Source organism: Thalassophryne amazonica, chromosome 13 (genome assembly GCF_902500255.1).
Source record: "Thalassophryne amazonica chromosome 13, fThaAma1.1, whole genome shotgun sequence".
NCBI lineage: Eukaryota > Metazoa > Chordata > Actinopteri > Batrachoidiformes > Batrachoididae > Thalassophryne > Thalassophryne amazonica.
This window is the reverse complement of record NC_047115.1, coordinates 974,888-992,796: the sequence shown is the minus strand read 5'-3', so window position 1 is coordinate 992,796 and position 17,909 is coordinate 974,888. Positions and strand designations below refer to the sequence as shown.

Sequence of the window (17,909 nt, the reverse complement as noted above, 5' to 3'; positions counted from 1 at the left end):
CCGTGTTGCCACATGGCATTAGAGAACACAAAGAAGGAATCATATCCTTAAACCTAGTTACAGCGCTTTCTGAAAGACTTCTAGTGTAATGAAACTTATTCCCTACTGCTGGGTAGTCCATCAGAGTAAATGTAAATGTTATTAAAAAATGATCAGACAGAAGGGAGTTTTCAGGGAATACTGTTAAGTCTTCTATTTCCATACCATAAGTCAGAACAAGATCTAAGATATGATTAAAGTGGTGGGTGGACTCATTTACTTTTTGAGCAAAGCCAATAGAGTCTAATAATAGATTAAATGCAGTGTTGAGGCTGTCATTCTCAGCATCTGTGTGGATGTTAAAATCGCCCACTATAATTATCTTATCTGAGCTAAGCACTAAGTCAGACAAAAGGTCTGAAAATTCACAGAGAAACTCACAGTAACGACCAGGTGGACGATAGATAATAACAAATAAAACTGGTTTTTGGGACTTCCAATTTGGATGGACAAGACTAAGAGACAAGCTTTCAAATGAATTAAAGCTCTGTCTGGGTTTTTGATTAATTAATAAGCTGGAATGGAAGATTGCTGCTAATCCACCGCCCCGGCCCGTGCTACGAGCATTCTGACAGTTAGTGTGACTCGGGGGTGTTGACTCATTTAAACTAACATATTCATCCTGCTGTAACCAGGTTTCTGTTAGGCAGAATAAATCAATATGTTGATCAATTATTATATCATTTACCAACAGGGACTTAGAAGAGAGAGACCTAATGTTAATAGACCACATTTAACTGTTTTAGTCTGTGGTGCAGTAGAAGGTGCTATATTATTTTTTCTTTTTGAATTTTTATGCTTAAATAGATTTTTGCTGGTTATTGGTAGTCTGGGAGCAGGCACCGTCTCTACGGGGATGGGGTAATGAGGGGATGGCAGGGGGAGAGAAGCTGCAGAGAGGTGTGTAAGACTACAACTCTGCTTCCTGGTCCCAACCCTGGATAGTCACGGTTTGGAGGATTTAAGAAAATGAGCCAGATTTCTAGAAATGAGAGCTGCTCCATCCAAAGTGGGATGGATGCCGTCTCTCCTAACAAGACCAGGTTTTCCCCAGAAGCTTTGCCAATTATCTATGAAGCCCACCTCATTTTTTGGACACCACTCAGACAGCCAGCAATTCAAGGAGAACATGCGGCTAAACATGTCACTCCCGGTCTGATTGGGGAGGGGCCCAGAGAAAACTACAGAGTCCGACATTGTTTTTGCAAAGTTACACACCGATTTAATGTTAATTTTAGTGACCTCCGATTGGCGTAACCGGGTGTCATTACTGCCGACGTGAATTACAATCTTACCAAATTTACGCTTAGCCTTAACCAGCAGTTTCAAATTTCCTTCAATGTCGCCTGCTCTGGCCCCCGGAAGACAATTGACTATGGTTGCTGGTGTCGCTAACTTCACATTTCTCAAAACAGAGTCGCCAATAACCAGAGTTTGATCCTCGGCGGGTGTGTCGTCGAGTGGGGAAAAACGGTTAGAAATGTGAACGGGTTGGCGGTGTACACGGGGCTTCTGTTTAGGGCTACGCTTCCTCCTCACAGTCACCCAGTCAGCCTGCTTTCCCGGCTGCTCGGGATCTGCCAGGGGGGAACTAACGGCGGCTAAGCTACCTTGGTCCGCACCGACTACAGGGGCCTGGCTAGCTGTAGAATTTTCCACGGTGCGGAGCCGAGTCTCCAATTCGCCCAGCCTGGCCTCCAAAGCTACGAATAAGCTACACTTATTACAAGTACCATTACTGCTAAAGGAGGCCGAGGAATAACTAAACATTTCACACCCAGAGCAGAAAAGTGCGGGAGAGACAGGAGAAGCCGCCATGCTAAATCGGCTAAGAGCTAGTAGCTACGCTAAGCTAGCGGATTCCTAAAAACACGCAAAGTGAATAATGTGTAAATAATTTAGAGGTGATTCAGCAGAATGAGTGCTTTAGTTAAGGCACGTAAAGATTACACTGGGAAACAAATCGTAATCTAGATAACTAGATCAATCTAACTGCGCAGATTAAACAGCTAACAGATACAGAAAAACACCGCTGTGCTCCGGAACAGGAAGTGATACAATACCGCAGTGAGAGCCAACCACCAGTAGAGGCAAGCAAGAGCTCCAAGAGCATGTAATTGCTCTATTACAGATTAGATTAATTGTAATCTATCACCCTTGGTAGTGCGGGCTCTTCCACAAATGAAACATTCCTCTTTGTCGATAATAGGCTGTGGTGTGAAAGACCGTGTTATTCTTGGGGCATAACTGCCATCTGGTTCAGTTGATTGTCCTGCTGTAGGTGAGGTGCAAGCCTGCTTTGCAAACTTGAATTTCTTTTGATCAACAGTTTTGCGGTTTGTGTACATGGAATGACATCGAGCATGACACACAGGATTCTTGTTGAGAAATTCAGATTGAGATTTTAACTCATCTTCAAGTCTGAAGGAGACATCATCCTTCCTGTTAGTTACAGCATATAAGAGTGCAGGATAACCTTGATCTGTCAGTTTTTGCAGGGGTCCAGAGTTAGTGTCTGTTTTTTTCTGGCATATTAAGCAGTATAATTTGTAACTGCTTTCTCTTTGGTTGCTTTGTTGAAAATTCTGGCTCGATGATTCAGGATTTTCACCTGTCTTCATTACCTGCAACAGTAATATATAATGAGTGAATATTATAAGACAGGCAAGCCAGATCCTTATCTACTGTTTCTTACCACTAATTGCAGCACAACTCCAGAAACTTGCAGAACACAACAAAGTATATACATATACATTCATTGTATTTTATAGGTACATTGTACAGTGCAACTAGCAAGGTAAGTGAAAGACAGGGCATTTGCCTCATGCCTATTCTGTAGTGTTTTAGAAAACATTGTTTCCAATATGTAGCTGCTAGTTCCTGAAACAAGTGTAAATAGCATAAAAATACCATAATTATAAAATATTTTAAATTTATACAAATTTGTATTACATTGAAGTAGCCCTCATGTATGTTTATTGCTATTTATTAGCTGGAATTCTCCTGTTTACTTCTCTTATTTATTCTTAACAGCAGTAGTTTTGGTCAAATTGCAATATGAGGCCTGAGGGTGAGGCTTACTAAAATCATCACTGATCCTTTATTTTTTTGTCAATTTTTCACATTTTTTTTTTTACAGAAGAGTACATTCTGCACATGAAAGAATGACACATTGCTTGATATGATTACTAAAAGGAAAAGTTTATTAAAAGTGATGAAAATTGGGGTTAATTTTCAGATTTTTCTGGTTATAAGTAATAAAAAAATGTTCTTTAAATGCATATTTGACCTTGATGATGTCAGTACATGTATTGTGTGTGCCTGGGGTGCATTTTTTGGTAGCCTACCCAACCCACTAAAGAGTTTAAGAGTAAATACCATTTTTCACTATTTTTGGTGAAATGACCAAAGGTGCATATACAAAAATGGCCACAGTTTCAGTTTGCGATATTTTCAGCAAAGCAGACCACTTTTTCAGGTGTCCTTAGGGGTCATACTAAAAGAAAAAAAAACAAGAAAAAAGTGTAGCAAGTCGAGACCGGTCCAACCCTTTTTTTTGAGCTTTGAAGTCGGTGGGGCCCAGACTACTTGTAGCTAACGTGAATGTGGGGTCGCGGAAAGTGTGACACACATTAAATAGTCCAGTAATAATTTCAGCTGATGTTAAGAGTATGCATGAGTAACTATACTATGCAGTTTTAAGGTTTTGATTCAGAAACCAGTAGACTGCAGGTAATGTTTTCTAAGAACAAAGGTTGGATCAAGACGAGCTAGTCCTCCAAATCTGACACGTCAGGTCTAGGATCCTTTCTGCCTCTCACCCAGTGCATGCTGGGAAAGACTCTGGTGACCCCGTAACCTCTTGCTATCAGATTACTTTTACATAACGAAGTGTGTGTGTGTGTGTGTGTGTGTGTGTGTGTGTGTGTGTGTTTAGAAAATAATCTTAATGGTTGTGAGAACATTAACAGCATTGAGAAGCACTGTCGTGGAAACATCCTTAGTTATTTTTTTAATATATTTGTGGCTTTATGTGTAGAATCCTGCAGTTTTCACATCGACTCACAGGAACGTCTTGGATGAAAAAGGAGACAGTTTGGTTTAAGATGTTTTTATAGGAAACGTTTGTCCCGTGAATCTTGAATTAAATCAAATGTTTGAATAATTTTAGAGAATGTTGAATAGAATCCTTACAGAAATTTAACACACATTATGAAAAACTGTTTTCCAGGAGCCTGTTTTCTCGGAAGGCCAAAGAACACAAGGCACAGTCCCATAATGCAACTGGGTGGCGACTCTTCAGCAAGTCAGGGGCCAGAGACGGCAGTGTGACGAAAGAGTCTGTGTCCCCACCTTCGTCGTCCACTCAGCAGGTCAGTGTGGTGCCTTTTTTTTTTTTTTTTTTTGTCACAGGAAAACCTCTAATAAAGTGTCTTTAGCTGTGTTTGTTTGATAGTGGGCGGGACTTAAGGAGTACAAAGGACCCAGTGACTCAAAGTTCAGACCAAAGCACTGCCACACTTTGGCCACTCCTCCTCAACCCCCAAATGTGGAGAGGTGCAACAGGTTCACGTGCATGTGCATCCAGCTTGGCTACGAGAACAAGGAACAGAAAAGCTCAGGTCCCCACACAGACAGAGGATGTGTTGTCTCATTGTACGCAGGACGCTGTTACGCTGCTAAATCTTTAAACAGAAAATCGTTGTTGGTTGTTATGTTAATGTTGAAAATGTCATTTATAACACCTTTAAAGACACAAGTTAACTGGACTTAATTTGTTCCAGCTTGTTAAATGTGAGGGACTGGTGTTGTACACCAATAGTACAAAGATTATACACTTTAAACTAGACTTCACGTCATTTTTTATAACTGACTGTAAATCGATAAAAATCATCAAGAAGATATTTCAAACTCTTCATCCAGTTATATTAGAGCCACTTGAAGTTTCGAATGAATGAACAGATTTAAGAACTTTTAGAATTGTCACATATAGTGGGCGATTTTAATATCCACACAGATGCTGAGAATGACAGCCTCAACACTGCATTTAATCTATTATTAGACTCTATCGGCTTTGCTCAAAAAGTAAATGAGTCCACCCACCACTTTAATCATATCTTAGATCTTGTTCTGACTTATGGTATGGAAATAGAAGATTTAACAGTATTCCCTGAAAACTCCCTTCTGTCTGATCATTTCTTAATAACATTTACATTTACTCTGATGGACTACCCAGCAGTGGGGAATAAGTTTCATTACACTAGAAGTCTTTCAGAAAGCGCTGTAACTAGGTTTAAGGATATGATTCCTTCGTTATGTTCTCTAATGTCATATACCAACACAGAGCAGAGTAGCTACCTAAACTCTGTAAGGGAGTTAGAGTATCTCGTCAATAGTTTTACATCCTCTTTGAAGACAACTTTGGATGCTGTAGCTCCTCTGAAAAAGAGAGCTTTAAATCAGAAGTGTCTGACTCCATGGTATAACTCACAAACTCGTAGCTTAAAGCAGATAACCCGTAAGTTGGAGAGGAAATGGCGTCTCACTAACTTAGAAGATCTTCACTTAGCCTGGAAAAAGAGTTTGTTGCTCTATAAAAAAGCCCTCCGTAAAGCTAGGACATCTTTCTACTCATCACTAATTGAAGAAAATAAGAATAACCTCAGGTTTCTTTTCAGCACTGTAGCCAGGCTGACAAAGAGTCAGAGCTCTATTGAGCTGAGTATTCCATTAACTTTAACTAGTAATGACTTCATGACTTTCTTTGCTAACAAAATTTTGACTATTAGAGAAAAAATTACTCATAACCATCCCAAAGATGTATCGTTATCTTTGGCTGCTTTCAGTGATGCCGGTATTTGGTTAGACTCTTTCTCTCCGGTTGTTCTGTCTGAGTTATTTTCATTGGTTGCTTCGTCCAAACCATCGGCATGTTTATTGGACCCCATTCCTGCCAGGCTGCTCAAGGAAGTCCTACCATTATTTAATGCTTCAATCTTAAATATGATCAATCTATCTTTGTTAGTTGGTTATGTACCACAGGCCTTTAAGGTGGCAGTAATTAAACCATTACTTAAAAAGCCATCACTTGACCCAGCTATCTTAGCTAATTATAGGCCAATTTCCAACCTTCCTTTTCTCTCAAAGATTCTTGAGAGGGTAGTTGTAAAACAGTTAACTGATCACCTGCAGAGGAATGGTCTATTTGAAGAGTTTCAGTCAGGTTTTAGAATTCATCATAGTACAGAAACAGCATTAGTGAAGGTTACAAATGATCTTCTTATGGCTTCGGACAGTGGACTCATCTCTGTGCTTGTTCTGTTGGACCTCAGTGCTGCTTTTGATACTGTTGACCATAAAATTTTATTACAGAGATTAGAGCATGTCATAGGTATTAAAGGCACTGCGCTGCGGTGGTTTGAATCATATTTGTCTAATAGATTACAGTTTGTTCATGTAAATGGGGAATCTTCTTCACAGACTAAAGTTAATTATGGAGTTCTACAAGGTTCTGTGCTAGGACCAATTTTATTCACTTTATACATGCTTCCCTTAGGCAGTATTATTAGACAGTATTGCTTAAATTTTCATTGTTACGCAGATGATACCCAGCTTTATCTATCCATGAAGCCAGAGGATACACACCAATTAGCTAAACTGCAGGATTGTCTTACAGACATAAAGACATGGATGACCTCTAATTTCCTGCTTTTAAACTCAGATAAAACTGAAGTTATTGTACTTGGCCCCACAAATCTTAGAAACATGGTGTCTAACCAGATCCTTACTCTGGATGGCATTACCCTGACCTCTAGTAATACTGTGAGAAATCTTGGAGTCATTTTTGATCAGGATATGTCATTCAAAGCGCATATTAAACAAATATGTAGGACTGCCTTTTTGCATTTACGCAATATCTCTAAAATCAGAAAGGTCTTGTCTCAGAGTGATGCTGAAAAACTAATTCATGCATTTATTTCCTCTAGGCTGGACTATTGTAATTCATTATTATCAGGTTGTCCTAAAAGTTCCCTAAAAAGCCTTCAGTTGGTTCAGAATGCTGCAGCTAGAGTACTGACGGGGACTAGCAGGAGAGAGCATATCTCACCCGTGTTGGCCTCTCTTCATTGGCTTCCTGTTAATTCTAGAATAGAATTTAAAATTCTTCTTCTTACTTATAAGGTTTTGAATAATCAGGTCCCATCTTATCTTAGGGACCTCGTAGTACCATATTACCCCATTAGAGCGCTTCGCTCTCAGACTGCGGGCTTACTTGTAGTTCCTAGGGTTTGTAAGAGTAGAATGGGAGGCAGAGCCTTCAGCTTTCAGGCTCCTCTCCTGTGGAACCAGCTCCCAATTCAGATCAGGGAGACAGATACCCTCTCTACTTTTAAGATTAGGCTTAAAACTTTCCTTTTCGCTAAGGCTTATAGTTAGGGCTGGATCGGGTGACCCTGGACCATCCCTTGGTTATGCTGCTTTGACGTAGATTGTGGGGGGGTTCCCATGATGCACTGTTTCTTTCTCTTTTTGCTCCGTATGCATCACTCTGCATTTAATCATTAGTGATCGATCTCTGCCCCCCTTCACGGCATGTCTTTATCCTGGTTTTTTCCCTCAGCCCCAACCAGTCTCAGCAGAAGACTGTCCCTCCCTGAGCCTGGTTCTGCTGGAGGTTTCTTCCTGTTAAAAGGGAGTTTTTCCTTCCCACTGTTGCCAAGTGCTTGCTCATAGGGGGTCGTTTTGACCGTTGGGGTTTTTCATAATTATTGTATGGCCTTGCCTTACAATATGGAGCGCCTTGGGGCAACTGTTTGTTGTGATTTGGCGCTATATAAGAAAAAAGTTGATTGATTGATTGATTGATTTTCTGGAATACAAGACACCTTTCTTTTTTGTGACTAGTTTGGCATATTCTGCAACTTTTATGCTGAAAAGTCACACTTTGTCAGTAATAATAATTTATATCTGTCTTTCCACTACATAAAATCAGTTTTAACAATGCAACAAATGGCAATAATAAAAGTACACTACAACAATGCCCATAAATCCCAAATTATAAAAGTAAAAAAAAAAAAAATTCAAATATTTCTAACACCGTGGATCAACAATCCGTGTTCATCTGATGATTTCTTTTGTCCAAACTGTGTCACATAACATCCAATATGCTGTCCAACAACCATTTATTTTTCCATATTGCTTACTTGTATAATTTAAGGCTAGTTATGTTAAGAAACAGCACAGACTGTGGTGTGCACACTAGGGCTTGACAGATTATCGGTGCCAGTATTCGGTATTTTTTCAGATATCAGTATCAGCCATTTATACCAACCGATACGCCAGTTTATTTTTGCAGCGCTGGATGTAGCGACTCATTGGTCACAAAGTTCTGCCTTCATGCCTACATGTTTTAAAGAGAGATCACCAGTCAGCGACTTTAGTATTCCATGAGGCCACAGTGCTGTGTAACAGCAGCTCAGAGGAGAGAAGAGCTGAAAACAGCATCTGTGTCTGCTTGAGTGAAAGAAAAAAAAATGCCATCAAAATCCTTCATTAAATAATCCAAAGCTCCTCCTTATGTCCGTAGCTCCTGCTACATTCAGAAATGAATGACTGTAAATCCCCGTTCACACCGGGGCTTATTCCAGTTGCGTCATGTGTCATCAGGACGCCGCTGCGTGGAAGCAACCTAGTGCCAGGACGATGCAGCTCGACGCCACAACAGCATGTGGGATGCAAAGGACGAAGCAAATCAGACGCCAAAAATTAAACATGTTTAATTTTTGGCGTCCTCTGCTCGACGCAAAATTAAGTGGTTTCAGTGCAAGTCAGAGCAATAGGATGGTACTCAGCGTGACTGGAAGCCACATCCTCACAAGACAATGTTACCCGACACCAATTTATGATTCCTGCTGTGTTCCATTGTTCCTGAAGTATAAATCATGCAGGATTGTTTTTATACCGTGTACACAATGCAGTAAAAACTACACGCTCAAAAAAGAGCACAGAAAAAAAATGCTGATTGCAGCTGCTCGCTCTTCTCTCACAAAAGTGCTTAAATAAAATCCATAAGTCCTGCTCACAGACTGATTACCAGAGACAGGACATGCCCACATGCAGTAAAAAGTCCGGACACCTCCAGTCCACTCATGGACAGTTTGTTCACGTGCACACATGTGAACAATTAAAAGAAAAAATAAAGGCTGGCTGTGCTCCTCGCTCTCCCCTCAAACTCTCTCATCATTGTGTTAAAGGACATAAGTCATGCTTACAGACTGATTGCCAGAGACAAGACATGTCTACATCAAGTATAACTCCAGACATCTCCACATTTACTCATGGACAGTTCGTTCACATCTCACAGTCAAAGGAGGAAAGATAAACTATAACAGAACTCAGAGCGCAGACCTGCAGCTCAGCACAAGAACAAATATAAACTAGAAAAGAAGTCAGAGTGCACAGTCTGGCTGCAGCCAAACTGTGCACTTTGATTCCTCTGTGCAGGGAACCTGCAGGCTGCGCTCTCACCTCCTCTCTGCCCCCTGCTGCGCGCACCTGCCGCAGATATTCCTGCGTCGTCATGACGCCACAGGAAGCAACTCGAAGCAGCCCCAGTGTAAAAGGGGCTTAAATGATTCGCATCTCCAGAGGAATCAAAGTGCACAGTTTGGCTGCAGACAGACTATGCACTCTGATTTCTCTTCTAGTTTATATTCGTTCTTGTGCTGAGCTGCAGGTCTGCGCTCTGCATTCTGTTATAGTTTATCTTTCCTCCTTTTGCCGCGAGATGCGTGCGTGTGCGTGCGAATGAACCGTCCGTGAGTAAATGTGGGGATGTCTGGAGTTATAGTTAATGTGGACATGTCCTGTCTCTGACAATCAGTCTGTGAGCAGGACTTGTTAACATGTGCGCGCGTGAACGAATCATCCGTGAGTGGACTGGAGATGTCCGGACTTTTTACTGGATGTCTCTGGCAATCAGCTTGTGAGCAGGACTTTTATGGATTTTATTTAAACACATTTGTGAGAGAAGAAGCTGCTTCACAGTGCCTCTCTTCACCAGACAGCTCCACACAGAGAAGCTGCAATCAGCAATTTTTTTTTCCTGTGGTCTTTTTTTAAGCATGTAGTTTTACTGCATTGTGTACATGGTATAAAAACAATCCTGCGTGATTTATACTTCAGGAACAATGGAACACAGCAGGAATCATAAATTGGTGTTGTGTAACGTTGTCTTGTGAGGGTGTGGCTTCTAGTCACGCTGAGTACTGTCCTGTTGCTCTGACTTGCGCTGAAACCACTTAATTCTGCGCCGAGCAGAGGACGCAAAAAAATTAAACATGTTTAATTTGTGTTTGCGGCCCTCGCGCTGTTGTGGTGCCGAGCTGCATTGTCTCGGCACTAGGTTGCTTTCACGTGGCGTCGTCATAACAACGCACGATGCAACTGGGATCAGCCCCGGTGTGAAAGGGGCTTTAAGGTGCGTTTACACATAACCAAGACGCGTTACAAATGTCATTTTTCTGTCATTCCTGACACATTCCTGACATTCTTAATGTGACTTAACTCATCTGAATAGGTTTCTTAATAGTGCGTGTTGGTGCATGATATTCTTGATATTCGTGGAGCATGTTTTTGCCTGTCAAAAAATCTTCCACGAATGTCACACACCACCCTCATTTCGTCTCACGTCGTGGAGGTCACAACTGAGCATATTGATCCGTCTTGATGAGTATTGATCCTTAATAGAACATGACAACGTTCGTAGTGGTTCCTGTGATGGTTCTTGGAGCCCAAACTGTCACGCGTTATTACGAAGTGACACGGAAACTGTCAAGTTTTGACATGACTTGTAACGCGATGTCACATTTCACTGCGCGCCATGACAAATCAGTTTTCTGTCACGTGCGCACAATTAAACTCGGCTCCAAGTGTCGTTCCACAGTTCCTGCTGAAGCTCCTGCAGGTGTTCCACCTGATGTTGTAACCGATGAGCGGGAGAATGAGTCTGAGCAACCAGAGGCGCAAGAGGAGACTTGCGTGCAGCCAGACATCTCTGCACCTTCTCCAGTACGCTTCTGCCCCGAATATTCACATTTGTGATCAGCGGCCAAGCATGTGTACTTTGTGGCATTCGTGACTTGTCGTCATTATGTGTAAACGCAGCATTCGAGAAGAAAATGGGGGGGTGTTTCACTCATTTTCACATGAAAAGGTAATGGTTTTCATTGGAACTGTTTACTGTTTACAAAGGATCATCCTTTGTAAACAGTGAACTTTAGCGCTAAATGCTCATTAAAAGGCAGCGGACCTTAACAATCTTAAATGATCATCTTAAGCTCACAACCTCAGTGAAACAGGAAAGTGTGAAGAACTGATTCAGAAAGTTTTTCATCCAGGTTTCATCCCTAAAAGAGCAGGCTCGACAGTAAAGTTAGTCCAGGTTCAGCTCTTGTTCAAATCAGATAATTATTAAAGAGGTTATATTATTAAAAATAAAACTAATGCAATCCCACTCAAAAATGCTGAAATACAAAAAAATACTGTCAAGATGACAGAAAACTGTCATTTTTGAAGAAGAAAGCAAATGCTATGTCTGTAATTTGTTTTTAATCTTTTTAATACTATCTTTTATTGTAGAATTACTAAACATTACAAATCTTCAATTACTTTCATTTATTTTGCCCACTGATTTGTGTGAAGGTCCCATCATACGGAGCCAATGGGCCCTCACATCAGGCACTGATCGGCTGTTAGCCCAAACCACTCTTTGAAAATACGAGTCCCCGCTTTCTGGTTTGTAACTAAGTCCCGCTCACTGTTCCACACGTTCAGCCTGTCAGTGCTGAAGGCTGCTGTCCCACAGACAGAGATAGCAGAAGACAGCAGTGTGCAGACTGGATCTGTGTCGGCTGGATTTATTTATTTGTTCAACCTCATAATAATGCTATTTTTTAGCTCCTTGCACTTTTTGTAGGTCATGTCGAAAGGTTCTGTGAATTAAATATATGTTGCAAAACATTTGAAAGAATTTTTAAGAGTGTGTTATACTAAATTTTGATACCTTTTACTGCAGGCAAATATCTGCCTCAGATATCTGTATCAGCCCCCAAAGCTTGTCTTTAATCGGTATCGACCCTTAAAAATCCATATCGATCGACCACAAGTGCACACGTGCCACACTGAGGTCCTGTCTGCTGTTAAACCTGCTCCCAGGGAAACCAAAAGTAAACTGGTTCAAACTTTCAAACTGTTAATTTGTGATACAACAACAGGATGTTTAGTTTTTGGAGTCTTTTCATCATTTTAAGAAGAAAAAAAATGTAATTTGATGTTTTGGAGACTAGATAATTTATTGATTACAAATGAATAGTCGGGTCATAATCAGTAATATAGTTGATTATTGGTTGCAGGCTGATTGTGATGCTGTGTTTGGTTTTATTCAGACGCTGCGAGTCTCTTTCTGGCGTTTACATAACGGACGCACGAGACTGAAAAATAGATTTACTGTGTGTGTGTGTGTGTGTGTGTGTGTGTGTGTGTGTGTGTGTGTGTGTGTGTGTGTGTGTGTGTGTGTGTGTGTGTGTGTGTGTTTTGGCGGTTGCCAGACGATGATGTATGCTGTCACAGCTGACTAATCAGGCAGAATTGTAGTTTCTGTCAAACAGTAAAATCAGCAATAACGATGATGCGTCTTCCCGCCGTGAGCACATGTGCTCGCTGCGAGTCAGATGATTCATCTGGAAAGCAGCTGCGGCCAGATGTGGTTTGGCCTTGGCAGCGTCCACGCGTCAGGCAGAAAATAGAACCGCAAGAAAAAAGATGAGGGCAGATTTTGTCATTGTGTCCCAAACAGTCATCCTGATGACACTCCCTGTCGTTTCAGTGAATATCAGACAGGATAATTTATTTATTTTTTTGTTTGTTTTTTTGATGGAAAAAGATGCAGTCTGCTGGCATGTGGCATTTTGATGCGGCTTCGGGATAAATGTTACGGTCCAAAACGAGCTCAAAGCCAGGATCAACTGTTTCTGAAGCTCCAGTTTGAGTGGGAGCCGAGTTAAAACTGGAAAAATACTTTTTTTTTGCACTTTAGAAATAAAGTGTATAATATTACTATCATTATTTTACTGTTATTTTAATATAATTTTAAAAACTTTTTTCAAAACTATTTTATGATAATTTAACTCTTTTTCTAAGTGAACACTGTTGTGGTTTATCTCTGCAAAAGTCACATGATTTGTAACTTGTGACTGAGTAAAGTCAGAAACTGAGTTTCCACTTTCACAGTCTCAGAATATGTTGCCCTCTGCTGGTGACATTAAAAAAAACCTACGTTTTGTTGTGGCAAAAATCTTATGTTTTTGTCTCCAGTAAATTATATTTACTATCTACTACTACTACTGATGGTGATGATAGTACTTTATTATTTTTTCATGTGTAAAAAAAAAGTTAATGTACTGTTTTTATTAAAGCAAATGTAAAAATGTCAGGAGTCAGGACAATACTAATGACCCTGTGATGGACTCACGGTCTGTCAAGGATAAACCCCGCCTCTCACCCAGTGACCACTGGGATAGGCGCTGGGCCTCAAATAGAACAGGCAGGTTCAGAGAATGAATGAATAATAGCAGATTAAAAAAAAAAAAAAGAAAAACGTAAGAATACAAAAGGAGTATGTTTTAGGTTTGATCTTGAAAGATTTAACAGAATCAGAATCACCTTTATTGTCATTGCACAGCGATCAACACAACGAAATTTGCTTGTGCATCCTCAAAAACAGTGACCACCCTCAAACACACTCACCCATACACATATTTCAATAAATATAAAAAAAAAAAACATCAGGAGATTGGGGGGGGGGGGGCAAGCTCGGAGACAAACATAACTCGTATTGCACTAATCCCACATTGTCATTATCCCATATTACACTTATCCCATGCTGCACATGTCCCATATTGCACGTATCCCTCTAAAACATCAATTAACAGTAAAAATACCCAACTTAATAAAAGCCCTTAAATAGCATAAAAACAGTAATAAATATACCTAAAATTAAAAAATAATTAAAACAATTATTGCACATGTCCGTCCTTATTTTAATTAGAATAATGCAGTTGTTTCAACTGAAGCTTGGTCGTGTCTGTTCAGTTCTGTAACAGCTCAGAACAGAAACAGAAATGGACTTGCTCAGTGTTCCATAAAACAGAAGCCCGAAGGCGCTGTGGCCTGCAGGCTTCTTTTTAACATGATGTACACAAAGGGATCCTGCTCCCGAGACTGTCAAATGCATTTCATAAAGTTGAGTTTGAAAACAGAATGTCTGTCAAGACTTCTGTGAATGTTTTCTGGTTTTATTGGGGTTCTGAACACATGCTAGCATAGCTGTTAGCGGCACAGTGTAAGAGATTTATTCTTTTCTTTTTCTTCACAGGAGGGGCAGGTGAAGGCCTCAGGCCTGTCTTTGTGTCCACAGCACCTCCCAGTGGCAGGCAGGAGGAAGAACCTGGAATTTGAACCTCTCTCCACCACAGCACTCATCCTGGAGGACCGACCAGCGTGAGTACTGAGTAACGCCCTTGATTGATCAGTCAGTCGATTCAATCGATCACAGAACATCTGTAAGCTTTTCAGGATCCACAGAAGACTAATTTTCTAAACTATGTATGTTTGTTTTCATTTTTAATCTTCATTATGGGAAGGTGTCTACATTATGATGGTGGTCTCTGTGTGCCCGTGTATGGCTTCAATCACGGAGAAACCTGGGAGAGCTGGCATTTGCTGTTTGGTATATTTATGTATTTTGGATCAAGGATGAAAGCTGCAAAAACGGAAAGTTGATAGGACAAATATTTTTGGAGAAATCAGCGATATTAGGTAACAGTGAACAATGGACTTTGTGCTACAATGCACCATGGGAGTTTGGGGCTTTGGGGTTTTAAATGTTGTTATTGTGGTTCATGTTATACTGAACAAAAATATAAATGCAACACTTTTGTTTTTGCTCCCATTTCTCATGAACCGAGGTCAAAGATCTAAAACATTTTCTACATACACTAGAGACTTATTTCTCTCAAATGTTGTTCACAAGTCTGTGTAAATCCGTGTTAGTCAGCACTTCTCCTTTGCTGAGATAATCCATCCCACCTCACAGGTGTGCCTTAGGCTGGTCACAATAAAAGGCCACTCTGAAACAGAAGCTCTTCTGTTTGACTCTTCAGTCTGAATCGTGATTGGTCACATAACTAACTTGGCATGACTTGATTTCATGATTAATTAGTCTTGTAATTATTTTTTAAGTTTTTAATCTCCAAAGAGGCATTTTAAAATTGATTTCACCAAATATGCCAAAAATCTCAAAGATATTCACTCCAAGTTTGATCATTGAGAAACAAAGGTATCACTCCAGAGTGGATCAGAACCCGTTCACACGCAGCTGATATCTGGTTTAAAATTTAGTCTTAAAAGCACTTTTGGCATGTCCTTGCTGTGGAACTGCTTACTAACCAGTTATAAGTGGATTAACCTTTAAGCAGGTTGAAGCAGGGTTAAGACACTTTAATCTGGATGTAGAGATAAATAAAGTCGGGAAAACCTGGATCAGACCTGATTTTTAACCCATGTGAAACAGGTTGTTCTTGTTGTTGAACATTTAAAAACAGTGTCAACAATTTTATCCAAAATGAAACAGATAATTCTGCTCAGAAGCTTCAGTAGGTCAAACTTTGGCATTTCTCTTGTTTTATAAATGAATTTATATATATATATATATATGTATATATATGTGTGTGTATGTATTTATTTAAGCACACTAGTAAACCAGCAAAATCTTGGTTCCAAACCAACAAAATTAATGCCTCGCAGATGTGAAGAAATCATGAAAAACTGTGGTTATACAACTAAATACTAGTTTAGTGATTCACAGGATTGATAAAAAAAAGCAGTTTGAACATAATAGTTTTGAGTTTATAGCGTCAACAGCAGATGCTACTATTATTGTGAACACCCCCTTTTCTACTTTTTTTTTTAACTAATAGTCCAATTTCATAGCCTTAAGAGTGTGCATATCATGAATGCTTGGTCTTGTTGGATTTGTGAGCATCTACTGAATCTACTGGTACCTTGTTTCCCATGTAACAATAAGAAATATACTCAAAACCTGGATTAATCTTTTTAGTCACATAGCACTACTATTATTCTGAACACTACTGTACATATGTATGTGTGTGTAAACCCCACTTCATCTGAGCTGATCTGGATTAGACTTAAGTCTCCTTTAAACTGATTCCCAATAACAGACACACACACACAAAAAAAACCCTCCTTAAAGCTCTTTTTCCTTTCAGGAATCTTCCAGCAAAATCTTTGGAGGAAACTCAGAGACACAAACTGGAGTACGAGGAGATGGTGGCCGGCGCCAAGAGACGAGGTAACCACCTGCATCCTTAATTTATGGAAATGAATTTGGAGTGTGTAAGCAGTCCAGAAGGATTGGAAAGACCTTTTTGAAGCCGCGACAAAATGCTCTCAGTGAATCGGCTTTGAAGCAATGCGGTTTGAATACGAAATAGCAGAAATGATCTTCAGCCCAACATGAGGTTTTTCAGATCGAACAAACGTTCAGATGTTTCTGACGACCTGAACAACAGTCAAAAACAACAGGCTGCTGGAGGCGGGACTACAAGCAGTGGTATAGATTCCTGGCAAATAGATTTATATCGTTTTGTCACTTTAGTGTTTGTATGTCGGGTCTCTAAATGTTTTTATTTTCACAGTGAGTGAGCTAAGCTTAGCCCATGCTAAGCGCCTGGTCACACGGCACGCGGTGTTAGCTGAACGAAGGAACAAAGTCCCAAAGTCACAAATCGTCGACAAAAAGTGGATAAATGAGCCTGAACTTCTCTCATCACAGAAAAGCCTTGAAGCTTTAATACAAAATCAGTATGAAGCTTCAACGTGTGAGCATTTCTGCAGCGAGTCTGTGCTGCGCACAGCCACCTACAGCTGCGTTGTCTTGACAACGTGTGCACGTATACATGTTGCAGCCAGAGACGTTGAAAGGCTGGGGGGGGGGGGGGGGGGGGGGGGACTGGAGGTTGGACGAAGTTGGACAACAATCAAACAGAACGCTGACGGTATGGAAACTACGCAGACGATGAGGAACAGTCAAGACAGAAAGCAAAACGGATGAATTGAGGTTGTCATCAGGATTCGTTCACGTTTTTCAGTAAGTCCCTTCGGCTGCTCCCTTGTTTGCACTCGGGGTCGCCACAGCAGATCCAAGGTGGATCTGTATGTTGAATTGGCACAGGTTTTACGCCAGATGCCCTTCCTGACGCAACTCCACATTACATGGAGAAATGTGGCAGGGGTGGGATTTGAACCCGGAACCTTCTGCACTGAAACCAAGTACATTATTTTTCAACAGTTAGAAAATTCTGTCGAAGCGCCAGCTATAGAAACAAAGTTGTATGATGGTTAAACGATGTCTCCGAAATTCCACGTAAGTCCAGATTTCTTGTTTCGTTTTGGCTTCGGTGTGACCGGGGCTTTAGGTGACGCAAATAAATGATGCAGAAGTCCATTTTTACTTTTTGTTTTATGTCACTGGTTAAAATGAAAGTTGCACAAACAATTTGAACAGACTTTTTACAAAGTATTTGCAGATGACTTTAATGTCTGTGTTATGTCTTTGTTAGTTTTTGGCACAATGTTAAATATTTTACATTTGATCTTCTGGGAACAGCAAAATAAATACAGAAATAAAATCTTTTGTGAAGTTTGTGTATTTTTTGTAAACATCTCAAATTTTAGGCAGAAACTTTAAAATTTAGGCATGAAATTGTCAGAATTCACTTTCGCTGACCTCC

General features: G+C 40.3%; 1 protein-coding gene across 2 annotated transcripts in view; it reads left to right on the top strand.

Annotated features, from left to right (window-relative positions):
• Positions 1-17,909, top strand: part of tbc1d12a (TBC1 domain family, member 12a) — a 51,643-nt gene that overhangs the window by 10,202 nt on the left and 23,532 nt on the right. For both annotated transcript variants that reach the window (XR_004564467.1, XM_034184787.1), the window contains exons 2-4: positions 4,271-4,412; positions 14,474-14,598; positions 16,386-16,468. Coding sequence is in view for 1 of the 2 variants with exons in the window: in XM_034184787.1 (XP_034040678.1) it covers positions 4,271-4,412; positions 14,474-14,598; positions 16,386-16,468 (350 nt within the window). In the remaining variant the exon portion in view is untranslated. The remainder of the gene's footprint in view (positions 1-4,270; positions 4,413-14,473; positions 14,599-16,385; positions 16,469-17,909) is intronic.